Source organism: Lynx rufus, unplaced genomic scaffold (genome assembly GCF_022079265.1).
Source record: "Lynx rufus isolate CCGP_SWC_20201006 ecotype Redwood Valley unplaced genomic scaffold, mLynRuf1.p SCAF_8, whole genome shotgun sequence".
In the NCBI taxonomy this organism is placed as follows: domain Eukaryota; kingdom Metazoa; phylum Chordata; class Mammalia; order Carnivora; family Felidae; genus Lynx; species Lynx rufus.
The window spans coordinates 68,426,170-68,447,988 of NW_025814896.1; the positions used below are offsets into that span (position 1 = coordinate 68,426,170).

At 40.9% G+C, this 21,819-nt stretch overlaps 1 protein-coding gene across 1 annotated transcript in view; it reads right to left on the reverse strand.

Moving 5' to 3' along the window:
• Nucleotides 1–21,819, reverse strand: part of FSHR (follicle stimulating hormone receptor) — a 168,370-nt gene that overhangs the window by 1,404 nt on the left and 145,147 nt on the right. The window contains exons 5-8 of the mRNA XM_047069182.1: nucleotides 17,251–17,322; nucleotides 15,532–15,609; nucleotides 10,314–10,382; nucleotides 10,131–10,205 (exon numbers count right to left, since the gene is read on the reverse strand). Coding sequence (XP_046925138.1) covers nucleotides 10,131–10,205; nucleotides 10,314–10,382; nucleotides 15,532–15,609; nucleotides 17,251–17,322 — 294 coding nt within the window. The remainder of the gene's footprint in view (nucleotides 1–10,130; nucleotides 10,206–10,313; nucleotides 10,383–15,531; nucleotides 15,610–17,250; nucleotides 17,323–21,819) is intronic.

Here is a 21,819-nt window from a genome sequence, read left to right on the forward strand (position 1 = left end):
TAGTTCCGGCCTAGACAAAGACAGTAGCCTCATAACTGTTGTGCTTGTGACCATGGCATTCACAAGGGTTCTCCAGAGTAATAGAACTAGTATAGGATATAAAGAGATAAAGAGGAAGAAATTTATTATGGGAATTGCCTCATGAGATTATGAAGGCTGGGAAATCCTGTGCTATGCTATCTGTAAACTGGAGAATTAGGAAAGCTGGAGGTATAGTTGAATCCAAGTCCAAAGGCCTGGGGACCAGGAAGGCCAACTAAGTTCCACAATCGGGAGGCCCAAGAACCAGGAGCTCCGAGAAGATAGATGTTCCAGCTCAAGAAGAAAGCAAGCAAATTTGCCTTTTCTCTGCCTTTTTGTTCCTTTTGGGCCCTAACTGATGGAATGATGCCCACCTACCTAGAGGGGGGTGATCTTCCTTACTCAGTCTGATTCAAATGCTAATTTCTTCTGGAAACAGTTTCATGGGTAGACTCATAAATGTTTTACCACTTACCTGGGCATCCCACAGCCCAGTCAAGTTGACAAATAAAATTAACCATCACAACCATCTCTCTCTCCCCAATGCAATCCTTACACTGCAGATTGGCATTAAAAAAAAATCACCCAGATTATGGCTTCCTTCTTAAAACTCTTCGATGACTCCCCATTGTACTTTGATGAAGTACAAAGCATGGATATGATATGTGGGTCATTTGTCTGGTTTCTCTCCCATCCATTCTGTGCCCTTCTTTATGCTCTACTCTGTATTGCAGGATGGATGGCCTCTGCAGGTTCCATTTCCCAGATACCTTGTCAGTCAGCTTTCAGTTGGGTTTAGCAAATGAAACTGGTGGGAAATCAGAGGGTAAGATGAAGGGTAAAAGTTAAGTGTATGATTCCATGTGTCATTAGATCTTCTGAGGATCCAGCTTCTACTCATTTGCTCAAGTCCTAGCTTTAGCAGTGGTTACCTACCAATGCTAATATTTGGACTACTTATACTCTGCTTGATATTTAGGCAAATTTACATTTGAGAGCTAATGATTACATATATGTAATACCGATGTATATTTCACTTAGTCCCCTCCTTGTTAGTATTGACAAATTGGATAAACTTGGTATCTGTTACTCAAATTCTGTATGCTTCCTGATTTTTTGCTTGCTTGTTCTATCAGTACTGAGAGAAGTGCATTAAAATCTCCAACTATGATTTTGGATTTGTATACTGCTACTTTTAGTTTTGTCAGTTTTTGCCTTATATATTTATGAAAATACTTTAGGTACATGGAAATTGAAACTTTTTAGATCTTCCTGGTGACTTGCTTTATATCTAGTAATATTTGTCTCCTAAAGCTTTGGATGTTTCTTTGCTAATTGCTCTTTGACCTCCAACTGTTGGAGTACCCATGGGCTCAGAGCCTAGACTTCTTTTCTCTATTTTCACTTAATCTGTGGGTCTAGTCATCTAGTCTTACAGCTTAAACACCACTTATATGTTGATGGATCCCCTGTATATATCTCTAGATTACTCTGCTCTCCTGAACTGCAGACTCTTACGTTCAGCTGCTTCCTTAAAATCTTTTCTTGGATGGATGTCTAATGGGAAGGCTAAACTTTGGATATTAAAACTGAGTCCTTATTGTCCCCCCCAAACCTGTTCCACTTACGGCCTTTCCAGTTGGAAAAACTTGTAAGTCATGCTTGGTGCCTCTCTCTCTCACATTCCATATGCAAACCCTCAACAGAATATCTTGGCTTTTTTCCACACATGCCTGGGATTTAACTATTTCTCACAACATTCATTACTATCACCATAAGGTAAACGTTCTGGCATTCCAAGGTGTCTTCTGTAAATTATCTCCTAAGTATTTTGATTCTTGAGAACTGGGGTCCCTGGAGATAAGAGCCTGACCCATAAACCTTCATCCCTGTGCTAAGTCTTCACGTTCCACTGCTAGATGATCCAGCTGTCCTGGCCTGCTCTCCACTTATACTTCCTATTGGTCTAGAGCTTCTCAGTATTTTTCTCTGCCCTAGAAAATCTCTATAGTTTCTGTTTTCAGCACAATTGTTCCACTGACCAGTTCTGCTGTTGACACTCACTCTGGTCTCTGAGTTCATGTTCTTGTTTCATCTGGCTTCTTCCTCCCTGCTCAAATGTGGAAGAAAGCAAAAACTTCATTTTTGTCTAAAATAATTCAAGGCTCCATTCAAGGAATGAGATGAAAGTATAAAAAGTCCTTCAGGAACAATTTAAGCCAGGGCAATCATTACCTGCCATGAACATTTTTCATATTTTTAAAAGCAATAAATATAAAACAGAAAACTTTTTTCTTAGATATGCACCTCCGTTGAGTTCAGAATATAAAAAATATCACATTAAATGAAGATTTCTAAAACAAACCAAAAAACCCCCCAAATTATTAGATTCCATGGAATGCCCTCCTCTTATACACTGGGGTAGATTAAAGATGGCTATAAATTCTTTACATTCTTTCCATACAGGGTCTATTTGCTCTTCCCTTGAATTCAGGCTGACCTGAAATATCTTTGGATTGTAATAGCATATGATGAAAGTGTTGCTTTACCAGTTCTAGACCTTGCCTTTAAGAGTGCTGACAGCTTCTATATTGCTCTTAGAGAGCCCTAAGATGCCGTGAAAGAACTCTAAATACCCTGAGACTGCTGTGCTGGGAAAAGTCTAAGCTATGTGTAGAGATCCCAGAGAATGAGATGAAATGCTATCTGTGTGTGTGCACGTGTGTGTGTGTGTGTGTGTGTGTGTGTGTGTGTGTGTGTAGAGAGAGAGAGAGCAATAGGAAGGAGGACAAATGCACAAGGCATGTGAGTGAAGGGGACTACTTGGAAATAGATCCCCCAGCCTTACTACCTGACTTGATATCACTTGGATCAGAGATAAGCTACCCACTTTTCTGAAACACTAGATTATGAACAAGATGGGATGATTATTTTGAGTCAGTAAGTTTTAGAATAGTTTCTATGCCATAATAGGGATCCCAAATAGACTCCCACGGAAGTCTCTGTGATTCTGTCATCTCCATAATTTTTAACAGTTGTAGAGATATTTTTCCTTGAAAGCCATTAAGAGTGCAATAGTATTATATCCCATGGATCTTATGCCTTTCTCACCACTTACTAGCTTTTATTTTATATGCTAGCTATAAAAAATATTTCTTTTATGTTTATTTTTGAGAGACAGAGTGCAAGTAGGGGAGGGGCAGAGAGAGGGAGACACAGAATATGAAGCAGGCTCCAGGCTCTGAGCCATCAGCACAGAGCCCCATGCAGGGCTCTAACCATAAACTGTGAGATCATGACCTGAGCTGAAGTCAGAAGCTTAACCAACTGAGCCACCCAGGAGCCCCTATATCCTAGATCTTTGTACTTGGATTATCTCTCTGCTTCATGGCAGAGGGCTCCTTGCATTCTCACCAGTGACTTTCATGTACTAAGCACCCAGAAAATTGTTGATTTGTTTGAAGATCCACTGGGAAGTGACGCTGAATAAGAATATGGAAAAGGAAGAGCTAGGTCACCCCAGCCAACTGTGTTGTCCCCTGACTTCCAGCAGTTTCAAAGAATCTCCCACCTTGTGTTATCCCTTCTATCATTTCAAACAATATGAAATGATATTTCATACCATGAAATGGTATCATGAAAAATATGTTCATGTATGTTTGTTTTGTCTGCTCAGATTTCAAATGCTCTGAGAGCCAGGATTATTAAGCTACTTATGGGTTATGCACTGTATCTAGCACAGTACTGGGCTCTCAATCTATTCAGAAGATAGTTATCTGATTAGCAGAGGTGTTTCATCATTAGTATCATAATACAAATGAGAGAGTGGAGCAAGTCTTACAGGACAGTCATTCTAAAAGGAGAAGGCTGTTGGGGCACCTGGGTGGCTCAGTTGGTTGAGCATCTGACTTTGGCTCAGGTCATGATCTCACGATTCCTGAGTTCAAGCCCCACATTGGGCTTGCTGCTATCAGCCTGTCAGCACAGAACCCGCTTCAGATCCTCTGTCCCCTCTCTCTGTTCCTCTGTTGCTTGTGCTCTCCCCTAAACAAAGAAATATTTAAAAACAGTAAAGGGAGAAGGCTGTGGGGCAGACTGAGAGAGGAAATCTGGATTTCAAGGTTGCTCAGCAAAGCGGTGACTGAAAGTCTCAAAGGCACCAAGGAAGGGAGCAACCTTGTGCATATAGATGTGTATGATAGATAAATAGATGTGTATGAGAGAAGCAGCAGAACAATGTATGTATTGGGTGGATTGACCTGACTGCAGTCCATTACCTAGGTGTTAGACTGGGAAGCCTGGTTGGGAAGTTTTGGTGCCTTTCTGCCTGCTCAGTTTTCTGGAGCCAGCTCCTTATTACAGCTATGGAATATGTGATCTGTTGTCATAAGTGCTAGGTGGCTTTGCTGCTATGAGGCTAAAACATCTTGTCAGAGACCTGGGATCTGGATCTTCTGGTGGATGTTGAAAGGAGGGAGTGGTTGGTAAGAGACAAATGTAGAGTCACTTATAGTTCAGTAAGGCCAGTCTTCAGGAAAGTGGTTCCTGGGTGATAAGGGAAATAAGTCTTTATAGAAGTATTTACTTAAAGCTTGCTGGATACTTGCTGCAGTGAATAAACATGGGACCTGTCAAGACTTTCAAATTTTGGACTGACAGAAAAATGTTTCTGATATCTGCATGGATTAAGAAAAATCCATAGAAATTTATATCAGCAGGAACAAAGATAAGTGGATAGTGTTGAGTGTGGTTTGAGACTTTACTACTAGTATTTCCACTTTTGCTCTCTGTTCCCCTAAAACTTTATCTTTTTCCTGGCTACAATCTTTGTGCATAGATTGGAAATCTATTGTTAGATTTCAATTTCTTTGTAAAAACATTTTCCATGCTTAAGATGCGAATATACAGGGATGGGGGTGGGGTAACAAAATAAGACATTATCAGTTACTCACATCTTCATGGAAGTGGATTATTACGACTATTGGCCAAAGGTGGGCTTAGAGAGAACACAAAGCATGGCAAGTGAGGGGTTTTCAGAATGGTGATTCTGGGTAACCATATTGTGAGGAGTAAAGGGATGGAATTAGATCTCTGAGCCTTGAAAGCCAGGTGGAAGAGTCTAGAATTTATAATGAGTAAAATAATGGCTTACTGAAAGCTGTAGTTTTGTAGGATTAGTCTTGAGAACCTTGAACCTGGAACATAGCAAGCGCTTATAAATACTTGTTAGGTGAACTGGAAGGAGAAAGGATTGAAGGGAGGGAAGGGATGAAGTGGCCATTGCAGAAATTCAGGCATGAGTGCTCTCTTTGCCACACACCACCACTTCATCTGTTAAAGTCACTGTATCACATGACAAAGACTTATTCTGCTCTATTAGCATAGCCTCCTGAGGAAAATTTCTGTAGAGCATATTGTTCTGGGCAGTAACATCTCTTCCTTGACCAGAATGAGATAGTTAAGGGCAGGCACTGTTTATTTTTAAATTTCTCTATCCCTTACACCTAGCATAGTACCAGATACACAGCAGGTGCTCAATCAACATCTACAAAATGTAGGACATGTATGACCCAATATACTCAGTGAATAGCTGAGAAGGTTTATTACTGACGTTGTTCCTGGGGCTGGTGAGCTGGACAAGGTGGGGGCATGGCTAGTTGTGGGCTTGTGTTTTTAATCATTGTCTTTCAGGCTGGTCTAATGACTGCAGTCTTTCTTTTTTTAAGATGTCACTTTGGTTAACATTTCAGCACATACTATATTTGGCAGGGACTGTTTCTGAGAATTTAAATGCTGAAAAGTACTAACAGGAGACATAAGGGGATGATGGCTGGCACTGAAGAGATTTAGTAATCCTAAATTGTTTCAACATTGTTAGGATTCCTGATTTTGAGACACAAAGCAAAAAGGGAGACAGCTGTCAGTAATAAGGTGCTGAGTCAGGAGAGGCAGGAGTTAAATTGCACTCTGTGCCCCATTTAATAAAGTGTGTTATAGCCAGTGCCACAAATTTGATTTGAACAATTTCTATTTTTCCCAGCAAAGATGTTATTACAGGTCAATCATTTCCATAAGTGAGAGCACATTTCTGGTGTATACTACACTGACAGATGGCTAGAAGACCTCTCTTTCATGATCCCAGGCGGAATAAAAAGGCAATTTACTATCTATAGGACTGTGGGTACACTGGTAATGGAAGAGAATCGTTCTTATACAAATAACTCAGTGTTTGAATCTGAACTATCAAATGAATCTGAGCTATAGCCAAATCAATTTGATAAACCATCAGAATATGATTGTACTGGCTCCAGCCTACAAAGGCAATGCATTAAATTTTCCCCACAGGAAACAGTTACCCAAGGAAACAGCAATTGCTTGATTGCTTAACACACACACACACCCCACACACACACACACACAAAACTTGAGTTCAGAATATCAGGTGAAAACTCAGATGGTCAAGACACCAGAGGGGGGAAATCAAGGTGCTAGGCTGCTCCTCTGAAACTCAGTGGAGCTTGTCTGTGTGCCCCTGGCTTTTTCCACATCTATTTCTATTTGCGATGGAACAGCTCACCCTTGTACCCTCAGGTGTTCAGAGGTTCCCTGTTTTCACTCAGCTGAAAATTTTTGCCTTCAATAAAGGAGTTATCATTGGTTTGGGGACCCTTCCCTTGGCTCTCTTGGAATCCTTTGCACGTAGCTACTGTGAGGACAAAAAACTGAGTCTGTTGGGGAGGAAGACTGACCACAGTTTGCTTGTGGAGGAGACATCCCAGAGACAGGAAGAAGTTTCCCAATTCCCAGCACTGGTTCTAGTGCAGTGATTTTTGATGTGCTCTCCAGACCAGCAACATCAGCTTCACCTGGCAGGTTATTAGACATGCAGGTTCTTAGGCCAACTCCTGACCTGATGAATCAAACTCTGGGGGTGGGAATCAGCAGTCTAGGGTTTTACAACCATGCCTGGTGATTGTGATGCATGATCACACTTAGAACCACTTACACCCGAGGTGCTTATAGCTGAGCTCTATTCTGCAATTGCCTTCTTCACACTTAGCCAAGATTTGGCTCCTCTCCAGGTACAGCCTGATTGTTGATGAAGAGGGCTGGCCCCTTGCCTTAATTCAAACTTTGAAGGGCCATCTTAATTCCACAGTTCCCCATGGGGAGCTGAGGCTTCTGTTGCAAATGCATTGCAGTTCAACTTCCCTCTTAGCCTGATTGTGTTCTCAGCAAGTCCTTCCCTCATAAACTAATAGCAATCCTCAGTAAACCTCCTGCATGCAAACATCCATATCACAGTCTTATGTGGGGGGAATGGGAATTGGATCCAAGACATAGAGCCGTAGCCTGAGCATCTACTGAACACTGAGTGATCTGCACCGTCTGTACTCCTCCTGTTCATTAACTCACAGCACCTGAGGTGGGCTAGTTTGGGGCACACGCCTAAACAAGCAACTCTCAGGCCAGGGTTTGGCAGGGGTTGGCCTATGAGTTTGTAGATTAAGAGATGGACTAGGCCATAGAATCCTAGTTCAGCAAGCAGAGGCTGGAAAGACATCTGCAGACAAACCTGAAAACCCCAGAAAGGAGGCTTGGTGTTTAGGTGATCAATCCTCTTGCCCCTAAGGGGAGAAGAAGGAGACTAGCAATTATAGGCTGGGCTTTCAGCCATCATCTTGCACATATATCCTCATGCATTGGGGTGAAAGATGTGGGAATGTATTATCACTCTCAACCCTTTTAAGTCATGGCAAGTGCTTCATAATTCCTTTGGATTTTCTATAAATGTTATCCACTTTATTCTGGCCAGATAGGTTCCTGTGGTAAAAGCATTGAAATATGCACTTGTAACTTGAGGACTCTGTGGAGCTGCCTGTGATGGTGACATCCCTCTTCCTGCTGGCATTTGTGGGAGGGCTGGCTGGGGGATTCATGTCTGTGTTCTCCATTAAACACTTGGATGAGACACATGGCACAGTGCCTCGGCCTGGGACTTGCTTATGCACCTGTAGGAGATGCTCTTCTGTGCTATTTGCATTTATCATTTACTGGTGTTCTTAGGCTGGGAGTCTAGTGCTTACAATTATTCCTCCTCTATTTTAGTTCACAGCCTATTGTATAACTTTCAGATGTTTGATTAGACATACTTATGTGCTTTAGACAACATGATATGGTGGGAATACATGGACTGTGAGGCAGAAGACCTAGTTTCTGGTCTAAACTCTGCCAATTACAATAGCAGTGTGATGTTTCATGGGTCTCTTTCAACTTCTGGTTCTGGTTTCCTGGATATTGAGCTCACTGAGGATCCAGTCCAACTTGAATGTTGTCAGCAGAGTGGTTAAGGTGCTATGATTTAATAGTATACTCAGTGCAAACAACATATGGAAACCTATACCATCACAGACACATGCTGCCATGACAAACAGAGGTGTGTGTTTAGGAGCATTCAAAACCCTTAAGACTTTTAGGTAAGTGAAATTGCCAGACTTCTCTGGTGGTGGTCAAAGACATCAACAGCACTTTCTATAAGTCTGTTGGTCTCCCAAGTACTTGAAGATGAGGAAACAGTAAACATTACAAGTTTTAAGTATGTGGTATATTAAAGCACACGGATGGTATGCCTGGCATTCCCTATTTGTCATGCCCATGAACTACTTGGTACTTCATAACACACATCATGACCTGTCATATTATGATGCATATTATTGTCTGATTCTCTTTTGAGAATATAAGCTTTCTGTGAGGAAGAACTTTCTGTGAGGAAACCAAGGCTTAGAGAGATGAAGGAATGGTTTTAAATCAAAGTAGTCTTCTCTGGCCTCTCTGCTTTCATCATGCTGATACTTCTTTTGCATATACTGCCCATCTCAAGCCAGCCATACTGAAATAATCATTGAACTTTTTTGAATAGAGTCCTATATATGGGTCAAACACATGCTCTGTCATGAATAATCACCCTCTGGAGTTTCTGCTCTACCATACGGGCTAGTGCTAGAGAGACACTATATTCCAGCCTGAAGGAGAATATAAGCTTTTGGGTGAAAATTAAAGTGATGATAGATGGGAGGGAGGTAGATAAACACACACATGGGAACTGATATTGACTGTCAAGAGGTTCAGGCTAGTGGCTCTCAAATGCCTAAATTTACCTTAGGCAGGCCACAGAAGGATCACCTAGTAAAACTTGAGTTTTTTATATGTTTGCTTATTTCTTTGCTCACTATTTTTTTCTTGCATATGACTTCTTCCTTCTGGGTTCCTTCCTTCCTACAGTACATTTATCAGTAGATGGAGTAGGTCTTGCTTAGAGCCCAGGAAAACACGTTTTTAAAAAGCTCTTGGAGATTGGGGTCCCTGCAGCCATAAAGGCTGTCAAAGTCACAGGAGGAAGAATTCACTGTTGACCGAGGTTGTCAGGGAAGAGGTGGCAGTTAGCATGACCCCAGTGGAGGGGCAGGGGCCGATGAGCATATGGGCAGTCCCTCATGGAGAGATTGAGATGAGGAAGCAACACCAGGAGGAGGGGTCCTCATGCTGGGCTGTGAGGTACTGGATGAGTCCCAAGAGGTCTGATTTAAGGCAAAGAGGGTCCAAAAATAAGTGGTGTGTGGGGATCTCTCAGGGGAGGAAACTCCTAGACATTGAAGGTGAGGAAAGAGAACTGTGCTTTCCCTTTCATGGAAGGAATGTATAGCAGAGTCATTAAGAGTCTATGCTATGAGTCAGACCAGTTTGATGTTAAATGCATGCTCCAAAGTTTCAATGGCTTTGGGTGAGTTAGTTAACCCCTCCAGGGAAGTCAGTTTTTCCCTCTCTAAAATGGGAACAATAGCTCCTCCTGCAGAGGTTTTATAAGGATTAAATTTGAAAATGCATCTTAAGCTTTTAAAACACTGCAGCTTGGTAAGGGCTCATTAAATATTTGTTGTTGTTATTGTTGCTGTTATGTGGATCAGCTTAAATTGTCCCTGTAAGTCTTTGTAGATAACACAAATAAAAATTGCCAGCTCTGTATGGGAAGCTTCTCTGAATTGGAGAAAGTTGACTTCTAAGTTATACATGTTGATATGTAGCACATGGAAACAGGAGAAGCTACTTACAGAATGACTGGTCCAGAGGCTCCCTGGAAAACATCATTAGGCAATTCTTCCAAATTAATGTTATCACTTAGATTCCTGGGGATGGAGATGAGGAAAGAAGGGAAACACGAAGCCACATAAATATCACTGTTGTAAGAGCCATTTCCCTCTAAATGGCCTGGAAGGATAGTCAGGGCTACTTACAGCTCATCTAGTTGGGTTCCATTGAATGCACAGTTGTGTATTTCTTGAATGCCATTCTTATTCAGCCATCTGAAATAAAAGGCCCATTAAAAAACCAATAATGTTAGACGCAAACAATACAGGGGGTTTCATAATTGGAAGCACTGGGGCAAGGTCAGACATTGCAGGTTATTGGCATAAATAAAATGCCACCCTTAAAGCTCAGGGACAGGAGTGGGAGGGAGGCTGATTTATCACTATATAACCTATGTGATGTTTGAAATTTGTATAATTAGCATGTATTACTTATTCAGAAAAAAAATGTTGAAAAGGCACACTTAGGCCTAGCACCTGGATCCTGTAAGGTCTTTGCACACATTATTAGTGGGCAGAGACCATGCCATGGGGGGATAAGACAAAGATCTCTGCCATCCTGCAGAACTGAAATCATACCATTATTGGACAAGTGCTTATAAGACTAGGAACATTTTGTATCCCCTTTCTCTAAGATCTTATGTCTCTCACCCATGCTCATCCATAACAGCAGGCCTGGCTGTCATCAAAAAGTGATCTAATTAAGCTGTCAGACAACCTGAACATCTCCTGTGACCCATAGGGACCTGGTTATTGAAGGCTTGTGGAGGTGGCTCTGGGTTAAGCCAGAAAGGGAGAGAAATCAATTACAGAGACTGGGCTGTGGCAGGGCACAGTACTGTGAGTGGGAGCAGGAGGGGGCTTTGAGGTTGATGGGGGCTGGATGTGGAACAGTCATCCTGAGTGTGCAGAGGACGGTGAGCAGGTCTGTCTGGATAGGGGAGCCCAAGGACACCTTGGGCTGACAACACAGCACTGCTGTGCTCCTGGATGGATCTGAAAACAAAACAAAATAGAGGTTGGGAGAGCTAAGCCTGAGGAGCCTTTGACCGCCTGCTCTTGATTTGCTGTCAGGTTCTTTTTCCTGTCAGGCTCAGTGGGTTTACAGTGTTTGAAAAACCGAGCCAGAGAGGCTCCTGCATGTTCAGGACTCTATTTCCTGGCCTGCAATGGGTAACTAGAAACACTTAAAATCACAGGACAGCAACAGCATGTTTTTTTCCTTTTTCCTGACAACCAGTATACCTAAAAAAAAAAAAAAAATCTAGACAGGAACCAGATAAATCTTCTTAAAACATAAGCAACCAATTGGTGAGTTCTGATGGCCAAGAAGTGACTATACACCCCCACACCCCACTAACCTTGCCACTACCTGCCTACACCCCAGCTCTCCAGCCTCCTGACTGCTTTGTCAACCTGTTCCCAGGTAGTGAATTGCTGGAGCAGCTGCCCCTAACCTGTGGGATGTAGGTCCCTGGGATTTTGGATCAAACACAGGAGATTAGCGAACTTCTTCTGTAAAGGGCCAGGCAGTACATTTTAGGTTTTGTGGGCCAAGAGGCAAAATGGAGGATATTACATAGATGCTTTATACAGGCACTTATAAAGCAATGCCACAAATGTTTCCACTAAATTTAAAATGTAACAACAGAGTAAAATTTTTTTTGTAATAGCGGTCTATTGAAAAGAGTGGATTTCTTGCTTTCTCTCTCTCTCTCCCCCTTTCTCTCTCTCTCTCTCCCCCCCCACCTCTCCCCCTCCCCATCTCTCCCCCTCCCCCTTTCTCTCACCCCCTCTCCCCCTCCCCCTCCCTCCCTTTCTCTCTCTCTTTCTCTTTTTCTCTTTCTCTTTCTCTTTCTTTCTTGCCTGTCTTTTCTTGCCTGTCTTTTCTTGCCTGTCTTTTCTTGCCTGTCTTTTCTTGCCTGTCTTTTCTTGCCTGTCTTCTCTTGCCTGTCTTCTCTTGCCTGTCTTCTCTTGCCTGTCTTGTCTTCTCTTGTCTTCTCTTTCGCAGGATACCATTTTACTTAACTTACTTTCAATGGTAATGTTCCCTGCAATCAAAATGTTCACTTCTAAAAACTTGTACTAATTTATGGTCCAGGTTTGGCTGACCCTTCATCTAACACAAGGGGTATGTAATTCCAGATGGGCTCCAACTATGTTTCTGAACACAAGATAGTATTTTCTGTACATATATTTCCTGCAAATAGATGTTATGATTACATATCATAGAGGCTAATTTAGAAGAATTACTGTATTTGAAGTAACCCTTTGTCTTTTTTTAATCAATGGATACCATCATATGGGGAGAGGGTAGAATTTTTTGATGTCAACAATGGATCTTTACACAAAAACCAAGTGATGCCCAGAACCTCTGCCCTGGGATTTACATGAGGTGGTAGCACTCAGCCACTAACAACGAGAAGCTAACACTTATGAAGTATAACTCTTAGCCTCTTAAGAGAGACAATGGTCGTTTTAAAGCCTGATGATGATGACGACAAGGACAATCTGGGCACCGTATTGACTAATGAATAACTGGATCATGGTTTTCTCGAATTTTTACACATAGGTAGCTTTGGTAGAGGCTCAGGAGCTCCAGAAGCAGAAATTGCCCTCAGCCTGAAGAGTGAAGGTGCTGGGGGTGACCTGGCCTATTAAAGCTCCCTGGGGTAGGCAAGAGAGATAGAAACCGGTTGAGGAAGAGAGGAAATGCACACGGAGTGAGCCTTTTCTATGGCTGGGATGTGTGGGAGCTGATAGACCTGTAGCCTCATTTAATTTTTCCCCAAATCTGAGGCCATTCTGCTAATTGGCCATGGCTAGGTGTTTTCATTCGGACCCTCTGGTTGCAGGGTAGGGGTGGGAAGGGGCTCAGAGGCCTCAACATGGTGGACATTTAATCACTCATTTTCCTCTGAGTCACTAGCCAAGTATTTGATAATCCTTTATTACTGGGTTGTTTGAAAAAAATGTGTGTGTGTAATACTTATATGTATGTTGTATATGTACAATAAAGGTATTTTTAGAACAGGGTGTCAGTATTTTGAAAAATGCCAGTGCATAGAAAATGTTATCAGTCCTCCATGCCATTTTGCCATGCTTCCTTTTCTGAATATTCATAGGGGGAGAAAGTAGCCCTGCATCCAGAGGTAGCACCCAAATTAAGAAAAACTGGAGTGTTAATCTGTGTTGAGTATGAATTTTCTGATTCTATTATCTATGGGTAAGGACCATCTGAGGTCAAGAAAAGATTTTGTTCTCACAGAAATGAATTTATCCTTTAGAGATATGTCTGAGAAGTATTGACTCTCAAGAAAGCTCTCCTTTTTGGGAGAGTATGCTCTTCTGTCTTGTGTTCTAGACAAAAATAATGGCTTGCCAAAGTAGAAAACAGTGGAAATATCAGCACACTCCCACTTAATGATACATTTTTATAAAATATTCTGTTAATAGATTTGCCACATGATAATATTAAGTGACTTTGAATCACTAGATTTAAAAATGACACCTGTGTTAAGGCAAGTTTTATTTTTTTATTTAAAAAAAAAATTTTTTTTTAACGTTTATTCATTTTTGAGACAGAGACAGAGCATGAACAGGGGAGGGTCAGAGAGAGAGACACAGAATCGGAAACAGGCTCCAGGCTCCGAACTGTCAGCACAGAGCCCGAAGCGGGGCTGGAACTCACGGACTGCAAGCTCATGACCTGAGCTGAAGTCGGCCGCTTAACCAACTGAGCCACCCAGGCGCCCCAAGGCAAGTTTTAAAGAAGCACAGATATCCAGGGACAACTGATGACCTTTATCACTAGTCTCCTTCCATATGTAGCACGGCAGTCCATTCACTGTTGTTTGTGCTCTAACCCGCCAGGCTGATGTTACTAAGGTGCTTGCTATTTTCCCCTTTTCCTTCTATCTCCCGTATTCCTTTTTTTTTTTTTTTTTTTTAAATCTTCATATCCTTGATGATTCTGTTTCTTCTGTTTGCTCTTTGCCTGGCTACATCCCACTTATCGTTAAAGCCTATCTTAGACGCAACTTCCTTTCTCAGCCACCTTTCCCTCATTGAACTGTTCCTTCAACCCTCACATCACACGCCAGTCAGAATAAATTAATCCTTCTTCAGTCTTAGAATAGTTGCTTTTATTTTGCCCACATTTAGTTCTGTTTATCTTTTAATTCATTTATTTTGCTCTCTCCTTCACTCATATTTCCCACACCCCATCAACTCATTCCAATACATGTGTACATAAATTCTGAATATCATCAGTGTATTAAAAGCAAGGCAGGTAGGACTCACTAAAAATTTTTGTTGTAATAACATATGCTCTGAATACATGCCTTTGATTTTATTTTTTCCTTCACACTTGCAATTCCTCCACTAGTCTCTTTGAAACCTTTCTGTTGTTCTTTGTAATTAATTTACATCAAATGCTGTGCTTAGCTTTAATCTTCAATATTTCCTCATCTCTGTTTCTTCCCCCTTTCCTTTTTTGTATTGCTGAGTAGTCACTGAATCATGTTGCTGCTTTGAAAATGACTAAAATTCTTTCTTGGCTGGAACTTACCTTTTGTACATAATGACATATTTTAAAGACAAACAGACACACACATTACTATATTTTTAAAAATTGCGACAATTTGTGAAATGGAAGGATAAAATGCTTTCTTTACAGATGTAATGGCAATTACCAGTTTCCCAAATGCCATTCTGTTAACCTAACTTTCATGGGTCCCAAAAACTCTTGGGTAGGCTCTAGCACTCTATTTCTTGGCCATTTTGGGGAGCGGGTAAACTGTCACACTGGCTCCTAATAGAGAAGATTCCAAAGTAGTCCATCAATGGCACAGAGTGCATTTAAAAACATTCCCAAAAGTCAGAGGGAGTAACTCAGGCTCATTAAAAAAAACGTGATTGTTCCAAGAAAATGAGAAGTCATCTTATGCCCAGCATGGGGTTGAATAGGAGCTGCTTGGCATGGTTATGAGAGAATATCTTTTGAATTCAGCCTCCTTCTTGATCTTTTTCTCTGGGCAACAAAAGCCTTGCCAGGCAATAACTAGCTTTATTGATGCATGAGTTCTTCTGTCCTTCAGAACAGATGTTGCATCACAGGAGACCATCACTCACAGAGCAATTTTAAATACTTGAATCGCACCACAGAATCATAAATTATTAACATGACTCCATGTTGTGATTCTGAAATGCAAAGATGGAAATGAGAGAAAAATACTGAACCAGACAGAAATTTAAATGGTGAAATGCCAAAGTTACCTAAACACAAAAGGAGCATCCTGTTAAGAAAAAGATGATTAAATGAAAAACCAAATGTTACTCCATTGGAGTTTTTTTCTTTACTTACAAAATCATACTTTCAAAACTCAGCCCCATGAAAGAGTTTCTTTCGACTGTGTGGATGTTTATATTATCTTGAATGTCTCTAGAAGAAAGAACAGGTACATTAGGTATTTATGCCAGCTCCACTCAAGTAACCTTCCAGCATTTAATTTCCTTGGCATGATGTGGTCTTTAGCTGAGGCAATGTTTGGACAGTTATTGTTTGGAAAGAGGATGAGTTCAAAGTTAGGGAAATAAATGACCTCTAATTTATCTTCAGTATATCCGTTCTTAAAAGTGAAATTGCAGACATGCAGTCTCTTGTCTCTGAACATTTCCTTAGCTAATTTCACTGTGTTAAAGTTCTAGGAGACTCCTTTATTATCCTTGACTGCTCAGTATGCCAAAGCTACCTTTCACCTCCAAACCAAACTTCTCCATTCCCTATAGTTGGGACTTCATCTTCCTCCCGTCTCAATTCCCCTCTCACAGCCACTTGACCTCCTTTTCTACCTGGGTCACAGGAAAAATTGTAGCATTGATTTTTCTCTTCCTGAATGAAGGGGTGGGGAAAGTCTCATTTTTTGGTTTGTGTCCCTCATCCTCCCATCAAGCTTGACTGTTGGGTCAGATTTAACAAATAAACTGTATACAGAAGTGGTAAACTGCTTAGAACAATTTGAGAAATGTTAAGATTTTCTTTTTCTCTCCCTTTTCCCCTTTGTCCTTAGCTCCTTATACTGCTTCCCTACCATTTCCAGATTCTTACAATTTCACTATTGAAAATCACTTGGCACTACACACACTTTTTTCCCCTGTTCTTTATTTTTTTTTTATTTTTTTATTTTTTTTTCAACGTTTATTTATTTTTGGGACAGAGAGAGAGAGAGACAGAGCATGAACGGGCAAGGGGCAGAGAGAGAGAGAGAGGGAGACACAGAATCGGAAACAGGCTCCAGGCTCTGAGCCATCAGCCCAGAGCCCCACGCGGGGCTCGAACTCAGGACCGCGAGATCGTGACCTGGCTGAAGTCGGACGCTTAACCGACTGCGCCACCCAGGCGCCCCTCCCCTGTTCTTTAAAAATTCAGATGTCTTGGGGCGCCTGGGTGGCTCAGTCGGTTGAGCGTCTGACTTCGGCTCAGGTCGTGATCTCGCAGTCGGTCAGTTCGAGCCCCACGTCAGGCTCTGTGCTGACAGCTCAGAGCCTGGAGCCTGTTTCAGATTTTGTGTTTCCCTCTCTCTGACCCTCCCCCATTCACGCTCTGTCTCTCTCTGTCTCAAAAATAAAAAAAGGTTAAAAAAAATTAAAAAAAATTCAGATGTCTTGGGAAAAGGCAAATAGCTTATCTTGCCGACAGTGTGAATTTGTTTGTCAAGTGGTTTCTTTATGCCTAGTATAGTAGATTTCTGGAGGGAAGAGGTGAGGGTGGGAGAAGACTGGGGTGGTGGGGTAGTTGTAGCGGGAAGGGCATGTAAATCACTAAATAGTGAAGAAAGGAGAGACTACTTGATTTGCTACAAACTGGTTGTGTTGATAACAGTCTTATTGAGGAGACTTCTGTCTCCACACTGAGCTTAGCTGGCTTTCAGGTAAAACCAAGGTTGCTTGCTCTTGGCCTTACTACCTCTGCTTACCCAGAGTGACATATTTGGAGGATGTAGGCTAAACAATACATATTACAGGCCCAGTGGCTGTTGGGCAAGCATCTATTGATTAGGTAAATACTCAAGGAAAAACTTACAGTAGAACCTTTTGGAGAGATTGAATCTTGTGAACAGCTGGCAAGTGCTTAATACCTGTGTTGGATATTAACCTACAGAGAGACAAAATAAGAGTGAGAAAAAAGTGAACATGGCTATCTTAACAATTGCTAAGGTATGAGCTTTCCAAATTCAAAATAACGATTTTGAGCTATCAGAAAAACCTACCAGAAAATCCCATAATATTCTTGACTCATGCTTACCTTTTCTATTTTAAGGCTGTGACCAAGGTCTAGCAAGGTATTGATTCCTTGGAGAAAATAAACTTATACTTAAAACAGAAAGGGGCTGCTATGCCACATGCACAATGCTCTCTTTTTTTTTTTAAGATAAGTTAACATGATCAAAAAGCAACTTGTAACTAGATAACAAAATGTTCCTAAATCACCCTTTGTTTCCCACCTTCACATATTCTTTGGAGAGCTGACCCCAGTCCAAATAATTCTGTTGAGATTAGAACATGAGGTTCTGTGCCCTTTGATGGAGTATGCATGTAACCTAAACTGTGTCAATCAGACTGTCTCCTGGGAAGTGTTTGGAAGTTGATGAGAGCTGAGTCCGCTGGTGCCATCACCCTTAAGAGATAAACCATAAATTTCTGTAGCTGAAATGTCCAGAACTATAAAGGATCCTTCCCAAGACCTGCTTGTGTTAGCCTGGGTTCCCCAGGAAGCAAGTCTTGAGAAGCCTGGGCTATAGGTAGTATATTTGATAATGAGCTCGAAGAGTTTGTGGCAGCAGTAATGAAACAGGGAAGAAAGATAATCAATACAAAGATAAGTTGTTGAGTTGGCCACCGCTACTTGTTACTGGTCCTTTATGCCAAGGACTTGATTTAGGAGATTTTCAAAATGGATCTGAGAGCTGTTGCTCTGAACTGGGGAGAAGGGTAAGCATTTATTTATGGACTATTATTTCGTTTTGGTCAGATGTGTCTCCATGGTGTTAACTCCCCACCTCTGACTTGCATGCCCTAGTGTCTAGTGGGTTCCTGCCAGGACAGAAGACCTAGGACAGGAAATGAGAGGTATACAAGGCTAAGCTAGGTGCAGTCCATTTGCACCTTCATTAAGCTGGTTGAATGTGAGTGGAATGGCTGCCACAGCAGTGGTAAACGTTTTGAAGTGACACATGAGAGTTGTTTGACACCTTCTTGTTCAGCATTTCCTTCTTTCTTGTGAGTTGCTCTGAATCCTTCTAATACCTCCTCACTACCATTTTTCTTTTCTATGTTTGGCTGACCAACCAGAGTTGGTCTTGGTCATTTGCAATGTAAAGAATCTTCACTGGTACAGTCATCGTGAAGGATCATGTGTCCTTTTGGGTTTATGATGCTAGAGTAGACTTTGGTATCTTGTTCTTTGCTTCTAAACTTGGAGAGTCAGTGAATTCTGCTATGGGCTCTCTAATGGTTCTCAGGTGTTTTGTTCCCTCTTCATTCTTATTGATTGATGGAGGCTCCATCTTGGTCAGTTCTGCTGATTACTTCAACAGCCCTTGATGGGTACTCCTTTGTTTTGATCAGTTTCTGTTCCTATGATTTTGCCTCTTCCAAAATGTTATATGAGTGCAATTATATATTATGCAACTTTTTGAATCTGGCTTCTTTGATCCAGTATAACGCATTTGATATTCTTCCATCATGTTGTATTTGTCAATAGTTCATTGTTTTTTATTGCTGAGTAGTATTCCATTGTAAGGGTGTATCACAGTTCATCCATTTATAAGTTGAAGGACATACAGATTGTTTCCAGTTTTTGTGATAATTAAAAAGCTGCTTTAAACATTGGTGGTGGTGGTGGTGTTTGTGTGTAGGCATGTACGCATTTCATGTGAAAGAGAGCGAGAGAAAGAACATTTTTCTTTATCTTGGATAAATACCTAGGAGTAGAATTGCTGAGTTGCATGGTAAGTGTATGTTTAACTTTATTAGAATCTGCTGAACTGTTTTCCAAAGTGACTACCATTATGCATTGCCATCAGCAGTGTATGAGAGTTCTAGTTGTCCCACATCCTTTGGTTATGTTAAAAAAATTCTTAGAATATAAAAGTAATAAATGTTGAGTGTGGGAATTATGGAAAATATGGTAACATTTAGAGAAGAAAGTAAAAATCACCTCTAGTTTGACCACCCGGAGAGAATTTCTGCCAACACTGAGAGCTTGATGTTTCTACAAAAACAAATGGCTTTCATAGTTGCTTTCCACAATCTGAGATTCTACTCATTCTAACAGAAACATTGCCACAAGTAAGTATCTACTAGCTTGACACAGCCCTATTCCACATTTTAATTTAATCATATCCAGCCATCTACCATTTTTAGATCTCTTCTCATGTATCTATGACGTATGCCCTTAATGAGATATCAAAGTAAGGACCATATTTAATATCCTCTGACAGTCTATACAACTGTGTGCAGATTTGGAATGTAGTATGTGCTCATAAAATATTGAGTTAATTGGCTGATGTTTCTAAAACATTTCTTGAATCTGTCACTGGGAATATATAAAAATTCTTACTCACTTAACTTGTCTGCCATCATTGCTACCTGGAGTAATTAATCTGAAACAGAGCCAGGGAAGACTGCAGGCCAAGAATTGGTAGAACCTATGGGCCAACTCTGTCATGAACTAGACACAACCCATCTCATCTCTTGAGACTGGAAAGGATGTGGAGTGTGTGAATATCAAGGTAGACATTCTATCAGACACCTCTATACTCTGCTTCATTCTCTCGGTCCATCTTTTACTCTAGCTGTTACCATAGCAACTAACTACATACAGACTTAACCTGACAGATATTGGTTGCAGCTATACTGATTGTCTCATTTTCTGCCCTGGGCTTCTTTGCCACCTCTGAGTGGGACACCTAAAGGGATCTGTTCTACCATTCAGAGACGTGTGCAAATTGGGAAGTGCAAGGGAGTTGGTACCCCATAGGGCAATTTTTGACTAGTGTTGAACTCCTGTCTTCTATTATTTGGGTGAAGAATTCTAATATATTCTAAATGACACTTAGGAGGGACTCTAACATGACTGAACCCCAATTTTCTGGTGGTGATGAGCTGTTAATACATTCCTAAGTTGGCTTTCTTTCCTTCTTTATTTTGTTCTCCTTAGTCATCCAATCTCTTTCCTTGGGTTTAGGTATAAAAATAAATTACTTGCATATAAGTCCTTCCTCAGACGTGTTTTAGAGAACCTAGGCTAAGACAAATACCAGCTTACACTGAATCTCACATTTACATAGATTCCCTGATGGTTGCTATTTCCTTTTACTCCAAATCTGTCTCTCCTTGCACCCTAGCCCTGTTTCTCTTCCTTCTTCTACTGTAAAATTTCTAGAAAGAGTTGTCTGCATCTGTTGTCTTTATTTTCTTGTATGCTGTTCCTTTTCCACCTGCTCCAAGATTTTTCATGATGCATCTCTCCACCAAAATTACTTTGTCATTCATCAAATGCACCAATCCATAACTAATAAATCTAATGAGCAATTTAAATTCTCATTTTTAAAAACCTTTTTCAGGAGAATTCAGTACTCTTTGTCAATATTCCTTTCCTGTTAGCTTTTGTCATTTTGCACTCATCTGTTGTTCTTCCTCTTAATTCATTTTATTTTATTTTTGACATCCCCTCCTCCAGCTTTATCCTGAGCCTTTTCCTTTTTTCTCTATTATCTTGCTGGGAATATCTCATTTACCATGGCTTTAAGTACTATCAATATGGTGACAACTCAGATTCATACTTGACTTCTGACTGCTATAGTCTGTCTCTAATTAAAGTTTACTTTATATATTCTTTAGAATGTCTCATTGGCATAGAAAACTAATTTTTTTCCCTCATCACCTCTGCCAAACTGTTCTCAATACTTCCTCATAAATAGCACTACCATCTATCATTTGTTGGTTACACATGTGACCATTAAACTTGGCTTCTTCTCTGCCCAACATCAATACATCTCAAAGTCCTCTTAGATTTCATTTCCAAGAGATTTCTTGATTCCATGCAATTACTTCCAACACTACTGATACCATTCTAGAACAAGCCACCATTTTCTTTCCTCTAGGTCTCTGCCATAGACTTCCCATATAGGTAATCTTGTCTTTTTCGAACCCATTCTCCATACAGCATCCAGAGAATTCTTTTAAAAAATGTAAATTAGATGGCTATCATCCTCTGCTTTTCTTTTGTTCTTTTCCATTATAGACTTGATACTTCTTACTGCCTACTCTTGGACCTTATCTCGTGCCATCCTTCCAATACACTTCAACACCAGTAGCTTTCATCCAGTTCCTCGGATACACTAAATTATTCCCTGTTCCCAGGCATTTGCCCATGCTCTATATGGAAGGCTGACCACCTGCTCCTTTCTTGGCCCACCTCAACTTATCCCTCAGGGCTCAGTTACAAATGTCATTTTCTTGGTGAAGAGCTCTCTGATTGCTGATTTAAATTAAAGCCCCTGATTTATTCCTGGTATAATCATGTCTTGTTTAGAACTTTTTCACACCCTTCAAAATTCTAAACTATATATTTTATTTATTCAATATC